The sequence below is a fragment of the Phoenix dactylifera genome, chromosome 1, assembly GCF_009389715.1.
Source record: "Phoenix dactylifera cultivar Barhee BC4 chromosome 1, palm_55x_up_171113_PBpolish2nd_filt_p, whole genome shotgun sequence".
Lineage (NCBI taxonomy): Eukaryota > Viridiplantae > Streptophyta > Magnoliopsida > Arecales > Arecaceae > Phoenix > Phoenix dactylifera.
Genome location: NC_052392.1, coordinates 32,485,401 through 32,494,507, shown reverse-complemented (window position 1 = coordinate 32,494,507; position 9,107 = coordinate 32,485,401). Strand labels below are relative to the sequence as shown.

Genomic DNA, 9,107 nt, shown 5'->3' with positions numbered 1-9,107 from the left:
GGCAAGCGGGCCTTAAAGAGCATCCCTGCGGTTCGACGGTAACGTCACCGCATGTGAGCCAATGGTCCTCGTCCACGTCACGGGCCCATCACTCCTCCTCGTACGGAAAGCGTGGCGGAGATCGGATGGCTCGAGATCTCGTCTCCAGCCCATCGGACGGTCTACATGCCCTCTTCTAGAGACTTCGAATCGGAAAAAACTTGGACAGTCTCCGAGAAGGGGAGAGAAATAAATGAATATAATAAATTAAGAAGTAAACTGAGGTCGTGATCTAACCACGGTTAGTGTTCTAACCCCGATGACCGCTTGGGCGGAGTTAAAAGGGGGAGAAGATTCGAAGAGAGCGGGCGAGAGAAAGAGAAAGCGAGCGCGAGGGGGAGCAAGAGAGAGGCGAGGAACCGGTGGAGGGGGTGGGTGATTCGAGGGAGCGCTGGAATCTGAGCCGTTGTGTCTGCCGCGTGATCGGATCTGCGCCGTGGGTCGCCGGTCGTGGTCGCGCTGGGGGCCGGGGAGGCGGTCGGCGTTCTTCCGGGCGAGCTTGGCCTGCTTCCTGACCAGATCCGAGGCTCTGGTGAGTTGGATTTGGAATCAGTCTCGAATTTAGTTTTATGCAACTGGAATCGGTCTAGGAGCGTGTTCTTTATGGAATCATTTCGTTTTTTTTTCGTTCGATCGTACGGGAAGTGCAGGGACTGCTTGAATGTTGATTTTGTGAATTGTTGGGCGATTTTGAGGATTATTTTGGACTCGGTAGGGGTTTGTTTGCCGGTGATTTGATTCATGGGAGGAAATGGTAGGGTTTGATTTGTTTAGTTGAGTTTGGAACAAGATCTGTGAATAGTTTGAGCGATTACTCTGAAAATCTGTTGATCTTGTAAAATACGTTCATTTCCTCCCGAAATCCTTCATTTTTTTAGGGTACATAAATCTTTCATTTTTTTTCCGAAAAAGGATCATTTCAGTATGTTGGTCCACGAAAACTAGGGATAGTGATCCCAGAATTTGGAAATGATGTAAAATTGTACATGAATTTCTCTTTATTTGTCGTGTACAAAATTTTTCCTTTTTAAAAATAATCACTAAAAATTTATTCTTTTCATTCCTTTTTGTATGATTTTGTGGAAATCTCAGGATTTTTTATATTTTTTTGAAATAATTGTGATTCTTCGTAGTTATTCGGTGAATATTTAAAATTTATTTCTTAGCAGTTTATTATGATTCTTCTACAAGATATCAGCAGAGCTCTCTTTCAACTCGCCGCCCCCCCTCTCTTTCCTCTGTCCTGATATTCCATTCTGGATTATTAGTAGAATATGCAACAAATAACTGCGTCATTGATGTGTTTATGGTATGACAGTTTGTCAGGTTTGCTTCTTGGGGAGAACTCACTCATGTCGTGATTTATGATATTTTATTCTGGATTATTAGTAGAATATGCAACAAATAATTGCGTCATTGATCTGTTTATGGTATGACAGTTTTTTCAGGTTTGCTTCTTTTCTTTTTTGGCGTGTTGCCTTACTTTACCATTGGATGTTTGAACTAAAGGGGGATTTTTTTTTTTTGGATCAGAGCCTTTTTACTATTTTAGATCATTAATGAATTACTTACCGAAAAACGTCATTAATGGATTGAGTTTTCTTTTTTATTCTTTAAATTTGGTTCATAAATCCACAAGTGATTCATGCTGTGTAATTAATATTCGGCCTGCTTCCTTCCTCTTCTCCACTGGCTTTGTAGCCATAGAGATGTTGTCAAAAAGATGTTTTTTTCTTCTTTTGTTAGATTTTTCTTTCTTCTCCTCCCTTACTCCTCCCCATCGCTCCCCTTTTTTCCTTCCTCCACTTACACCACTTTTCATTTCATGAAAAAAAGCATAACTTTTTTTTCTTCTTCAAAAAACTGTTGTATTAATTATTAAATTGTATCATGTAAACTAGCAAGACTGTAAATGTTGATAATTTGATGCATCATGAGGTATAAATTTTGGGGTGCTAATAATCATAATATTAACCATTTTTCTTCTACAGCATTCTGTTCATTTGATTCATCCATCTTCTGAAAAGATGGCTTCCCCGTTCTCGGGGAGGCGCGCCATCTCCACCTATACTTCCTCCACCACTTGCTTTCTGCTTCTTCCGTTGTGAGGCCAACGGTCACTATCTGATAACCTTGTAGTTGCTACATGATCAATTGTGCTGCACATCTTCCTCTCTTTGTGACCACGTCAGCCTTGGCGTTTGGCGTGCGCGCAAGAGTGAAGAAAAGGAAGAAGAGGACCCTCTGCTGCATCCGACGGTGAATTCCATGTCTCCTAACTTGGATAGCCCTGTCCAGACTCAGATGGCAGTTGCAGTCTTGAATTGCACCCGTGGCAGTGAATACCATGGGAACAAGAAAACTGATGGAAAGCCTGCAGGGAGGAGACGTGTGTTCGTCCAAACTGACACTGGCTGTGTATTGGGTATTGAATTGGATCGTGGAGACAATGTCCACACTGTGAAGAGGAGGTTACAGTTAGCCCTTAATGTGCCCACCGAGGAGAGCTCACTCACATTTGGTGATCGTGTTTTGAAAAATGATCTTAGTGGGGTTCGGAATGATTCCCCATTACTTCTCACTAGGAATTTCCTTCACAGGAGTTCCTCCACCCCATGTCTCTCTCCTACTGGAAAGGAACTCCAGCAGAGAGATAGGAGCGGTCCAATTGAAATCTTGGGGTGCTCAAGCCGCTGTTCTCGAACAAAACAGCTTGTCAAGGACGTAGTGAAGGCTATTAAAAGCGGTGTTGGGCCCATCCCCGTTCACGGTGGGCTTGGGGGTGCCTACTACTTCAGGAACAGCAGAGGTGAGAGCATTGCTATCGTGAAGCCTACAGATGAGGAGCCATTTGCACCAAACAATCCAAAAGGTTTCATTGGGAAAGCCCTAGGACAACCGGGCCTCAAAAAGTCAGTGCGGGTTGGTGAGACAGGGTTTAGGGAGGTTGCTGCATACCTCTTGGACTACGATCACTTTGCCAATGTTCCTCCAACAGTGCTTGTCAAGATAACCCACTCTGTGTTCCATGTCAATGATGGGGTTAACGGTGCGAATGGTAAGGCTCATGACAGGAAGTCTGAAGCTGTCAGCAAGATTGCATCATTTCAGAAGTTTATCCCTCATGACTTTGATGCCAGTGATCATGGGACCTCTAGCTTTCCTGTTGCAGCTGTGCACAGGATTGGTATACTTGATATTAGAATCTTCAACACAGACAGGCATGCAGGGAACCTTCTGGTGAGGAAGCTTGTAGATGGAGCTGGTAGATTTGGAGCTCAGGCAGAACTCATTCCAATAGATCATGGACTCTGTCTGCCAGAGAGCTTGGAGGATCCTTATTTTGAATGGATCCACTGGCCACAGGCATCTGTACCTTTCTCTGAGGATGAACTTGATTACATTGCTAATCTTGATCCTGTTAGAGATTCTGACATGCTTCGGATGGAGCTGCCTATGATCCGTGAAGCATGCCTTAGGGTTTTGGTTCTTTCCACAATTTTCCTCAAGGAAGCTGCGGCATTTGGGCTTTGTCTCGCAGAGATTGGTGAGATGATGAGCAGGGAGTTCAGGACTATGGAAGAAGAGCCTAGTGAGCTGGAGGTTGTATGCATTGAGGCAAGGAGACTGGTAGCTGAAAGAGAGGTAGCTTCTCCAGAAGCTGAACCAGTAGATGAAGATGTAATCCAGTTTGACATTGATTGTGAAGATAGTGGTCCGGTGGTGCCAAAAACACCACCATCCTACCATTTTGGGTTGAAGGTGGGGAGTTCCAGAAACCCACTGTCAAAACTAGAGGAGAGCTTGGAGGAGGAAATCAACGATGACAATGAAAAAAATAATGTGGAAGAGGTTACTTGCTTCCTGCCTGTTATCAATCAGTTTCCAAACATTTCAAAGTTGTCCACATCATTGAAGGGCGTGAGCCTTACTGACAAAACTCAGCGGTATCTGGGTGGTGTTCCAAAAGGGAATGATACTACAGTTAGAACTAACAATAGTGGTAGTGCCAGCGGACTTCAGAGTGGGAGCAGGAGGAGTGCAAACGAGCAGTTGCCTGCAAGCGTGAGCTTTGTGACACTGGCAGACATGGGGGAGGAAGAGTGGGGGTTGTTCCTTGAGAAGTTCCAGGAGCTGCTGCATGGAGCATTCCGTGGCTGGAAGTCTGGGGCTGCTGGCCAGAGGCAGAGGCAGAGGCTAGGCACTTCTTGCCAGTTTTGAGTAGGAGATAGATCGAGAGAATAGAGAGGATGGCTGTGCGTTCTGTTGCTGTTGTTTGTTGTGCCCTTTCTGGTAGCTGTAAAGAATGGAGAAGGGGGTTTTATGAATAAGATCATCGTGGTTCGGGACCGACAAGAGGGTGATTTGTGTTAAGGGATGAGGTGAAGGTGCTTGTGGAGGTGGTCGTGGTTTTGTATATATATCTTTCAGCTCTTTGTTAAATATCAGTTACATGGAGGAGGCGAGTGTGATTGGGTTCCTCTTTCTTTTACTGTCATTTTATGCCTTATCAGACAATGGTTATTAAAAATAAACAATTAGAAAATCTATGTACATCTGCTTATGTATCTTTAGCATGCCAGTTTAGTCTGTTCTTTTGAACATATATGGTGGCTTGTACCACGAGCGACTATTGTTGGGAGACATTCTCGTGTGTTCATTAAACGATGCTATTCCTCCAGGGTGTCGGATTATGGTATGGTTAAGAATGTTGTTTTATGTTTCATAATTCTTAGCTTGCAAACTGCCTTGTTCCTAGTGCGGGCTTGGTTGGATGTTTTTGGTTCTTGGCAGTTCTAGCTTTCTGGATGTGATGTTTCTCCTGCATGAAGTCGACTAGAATGCCATTTTGTTGAGAGGTTTCTCCTGCTTCAATATGAGTTGCAGCTAGTTCTGGCTGGACATTGTCCCCATATAATCTTCTTGAATTATTTTATGCTATATGATGGTAGCCTTGGTGTTGATCTTGTAGAAGTGCAGAATCACAGACTACTTTTGAACCAGGCCCCTGTCTTTGAAGTTGATCGACCTCAGAGGAGACTTCGGGTGACGGTGGTTGGAGTTGTAGGTGCGTGCCGTTTCTAATGCTGGAAATTGGTTTTAGTTGAGTTGCTCGTATCATGCTTGGAATAAGTTTTTACTGGTTTACTGTGCAAGATGGCTTCTTTCTCTTATTTGAAATTTGATCATGGTGTTAACTGATGTATGTGTATTGCTTGGTGCTTAATGATTTTTCCTTTTCTTTCTATGCCTGCAGGCACACTTGTGTGCAAGTGCTTGCCCTCATGGTTATACTATTTTTTTCGTTGTATAATCATAAGGTTTTGGGTAACTTCTTTTTCTTGTTTGAATAGAAACTTATTTAAATCTTTGGATTGTTCTTTTCCATTTCAATTGTAGAAAACTTAAAATCATGAGGACATTTGTGGATCATCTCTTCCTTTTGTGCTGAGCCAGCAATGCTGGTTTTTGTGGTAGAGCTATACAACAAATAAATGTGGAAAAAGAGAACAGAAACTCTGTGTCTGGCTTTTCTGGAACAACTGAGTCGTACATCTTATGACCATGTACCCCACCATTTCTTTCTCCTGGTAAACTCTTGGGGCTCGTTTGGTTCGCGGGAAGTATTTTTCCTCCTAGGAATATGATTCCTGGGAATCATATTCCTAGGAAGAGGATACCTAGGAAAGTACTTTTGACATGTTTGGTTAACCATGGAAAAGTGACTAATTTTCAAAGTGCTTATGTTTGGTTGACCATCCACTTTTCTAGAAAAGTTATGTATAATTTCTATTATGCCCTTAATAAAAATTAGGTCTTTAATGCCTCTTTAATGTTTCTTTAATGCTGAAGGGTCTTTTTGGGAAAAAATAAAAAAAGAGTGATTCCCACCTCATGGGAAAGTAACTTTTTCATGTTTCTCATGAGAAAGACTTTCCCATGAAATGTGGGAATCATATTTCCATGGGAATACCACTTTTCCATCTCTCTCCTTTGAAAACTCCAACCAAACAAGAGGCATTTTATTATTTTTTCGTTGACCACACTTTCTCCCCTCGTTTTCCCGCGAACCAAACGAGCCCTTGGTCTTCTATTGCTTGTTTCTTGCACCGTGGTTAACTCCCATTAATGCCTTGCCTTGTTTGACGAGAATCACCTAGTTCTCTCGCCGTTTATTTTGTTTGTTTCCATTAAGTTATTCCTTTCTTTCTGTTCCATTAAACTCGCTATCGTCATTGCCGGAATCATCAGGCTTAACTTCGGTCGCGCCGTATGGGACGGAATCTCTCTTCGATGACTCCTACTTCCTCTCTAGACTTTATCACTACCACTTCCTCTAGAGTTTATGATGACGGATGAGACGAAGAACAAAAAAAAAAGATTTTTTTTTTTGGAGAAAGCTAATGTCTGAATGCGTCATATCTGAAAAAATAAATTTTTTATATGCGATCGATCATAAAAATTTGGTATATTTTAATTTTTTTAAAAAAAGTTATATGAAATATCCTGATGTCTATCAATCTAAAGGATTACGAATATTTTTTTTAAAAAAATAGTTCTCAGATTTTTTTTACATGTTCCATATAAATTTTATGAAATACGAAAAATTTATTTCAATGGAAACTCTCCCAAAGCTCCAACCGAACACCATCCTTTTTCCGGCGAGCCAGTCCAAAAGGACACCGCAGTGATGTGCTGCGTTCTTATCCTGAAAAGAGGAGGTTGGTGGCGAGTCGGCTTCAGTTGCAGCAGCCTTGCATGCCAATGGCACCCACCAACCAAGCAAAGAGGAAACACGGCGAACCCCAAACCAGGGGCTTTTTGCGTATCATGCACTGCAGCGCCCACGGAATGCTCTTTGGGTGGTCCTAGCTGCGTGGATTGGGCGAGCATCTTTTTTTTGCTCTGTTTTGGAGTTTAGTTCTTGGCCACATGAAGACCACCGGCGTTGATGCTGACCATGGTCATCAATGGCGGATGGATAGCTGAAGGATGGGAGATGACTCCAAGCTGGATGTGCTGCGAGGATTGGAAGTGAATTGGCTCCAAGATTGGCCAACGGAAATGCTGGTTTCTATGGGCTGTGTAGGCTGTCTTTTGGCATTTCCAGAGAGATTGCGTTCATTGGCCAACGAGAGCTATCTTTTGGGCACCAGGTTGCATCATGCAACCGAAATGTTGGCCGATAAAGGGAGGATTCAATTTAATCACCCAATGGCTAAGAGTCGGCCTGCCGAAATGTTGTCACTACTGGTACCTGACCCTGCCTTCTCGTTATGACTGATCTATTGTCAAGGAAAGCAGGAAAGACGGTCTATTTTTGGCTGCTTATTGAACTCTCTTTGACGACTGACACTGGTCTACTTAAGTTGATGAATAAGGCAGATGATTATTGGTATAGAAATTGTTGTGACACGGTCACTTTTAGTTTTCGTATAAGAAAGATTTGTTCGTAATTTCTTTGTCCGTATCGAATTGCTTGCAAAATTAATTCATGTTCCATAAGATCCTATATTAACCATACTACATAAGGGTGGCAATCGGGTTAGGTTGGGTCAAAAATTTATTGACCCAAACCCAAAATATTTATTAAACCGTCAAAATTTCAAATCTGAATCCGACTTTTTGTTAAATTAGTAATCCGACCCGACCCACATAACCCATTTATTAAATAGGTTAAACGCATTAAACAGGTTAGACGGATTTTTAACGGATTAAATTGATTTAAACATATTAAACGGGTTAGGTTAAACAGGTCAGAAACAGATTACGCAGATTTTAAACAGGTTAAATAGGTTAAACGGATCAGGTCATAACTCTATCTAATTATTAAACAGGTCAAAATGGATTAAACAGGTCAAAAGTTTAAACCTGAATCTAATCTATTTAATAAATAGATTTAAACGGGTTGATCTATTTACGACCCAAATCCGTTTATGTCAAACTCCAACCTATTTAAAGTGGATCGTTTACGTTGACGGGTTGGATCATAATTTGCCACCCTTAGCTATACAACCTTCTTGCATTTATGCCGGAGACATCGCCGGTGCATGTATATGTACGTATGTTGATTTATTTTCTAACAACTTAAACTTATGAAATCCAATAGTTTATTATATCATGTTTAAATTTATTGGAGGTCATGAATCTCGATTATTTTCTTGTTGGACTTTTATTTACATATCTTAGCTGCATTGTGCTCCATTTGGGTCAGTAGTAATTATAGTTGATTTCAATACTTTTATTTTGGAAAAACTGCAACAACTCTAGTTGTTGAACTCCGTACCATACTGTGTGCTACATGACTCTGTACATTGGAAGATTGAAGGAAGAAAGGAGAAAAAAGAAGGAAACAAAATTAGCTGCTGTGTTAATAGTACGATTGAGAATCTGAGATAGTCGTCGTTCACTTTACCGAAAAGGACTAATTAATATGAAATAAAGTAAGCTTATGCCTGAACTCCGTCTGCCAAGTAATATGAATAGATGTGGATTCCACCATGGCGGCATGCGGAACGCAAGGAAGGCAAAAAAAAGTTGTTTAACAGTGTCTTGGTCACTTCTCTGGAAAAAAAATATTCAAAAATGATTAAACCACCTTAAATGATATTAGTCGGTGCTTGTCCTGTCTTGCACTTACCATGCATACCGAAAACATTATTCATTGTGTCATACTTTTATATTCATCATTTACCTTTTTTTTCCCCTTATGATCAAAAAAAAAAAAAAAAAAAACAATTACTTTTCTCACTGCTTGATGTTCTAATGGATACTCCTAGGGTAGATTAAATGATGGTTCAGTATCCCTTCTATAAGTTCAGATATGCATCAGTACATCTATTTTTATCTACAAGCATGCAGGACAAGCACAAATGCTATATAGAGCCTCCAGAGGGTAAGTGGGTGGTGACATGTATAAAATCAAATATGTTTCATGTATCAATGGTGCTTGCATGTATCAATTTCATGCCAAGTTTCGACATTTATGAGGCGTTAAGCTAAAATCATGCCATTGTCATACTGGAGTCTCACCAACAATACAAAGGTGATCTGAAACACATACCATG

The 9,107-nt window shown here is 41.3% G+C and overlaps 1 protein-coding gene across 1 annotated transcript; it reads left to right on the top strand.

Moving 5' to 3' along the window:
• The first annotated feature begins 307 nt into the window (after positions 1-307).
• LOC103706563 (phosphatidylinositol 4-kinase gamma 7) lies at positions 308-4,758 on the top strand. Its single transcript, XM_008790705.3, has 2 exons — positions 308-571; positions 2,031-4,758. Exon 2 carries the CDS (start codon positions 2,308-2,310, stop codon positions 4,258-4,260), a length of 1,953 nt encoding a protein of 650 aa, XP_008788927.1. The 5' UTR covers positions 308-571; positions 2,031-2,307; the 3' UTR covers positions 4,261-4,758.
• The last annotated feature ends 4,349 nt before the right edge of the window (positions 4,759-9,107 follow it).

What these genes read in the sequence shown, in the direction of transcription:
- LOC103706563 (XM_008790705.3), top strand. Translation starts at nt 2,308, where the DNA reads ATGTCTCCTAACTTGGATAGCCCTGTCCAGACTCAGATGGCAGTTGCA.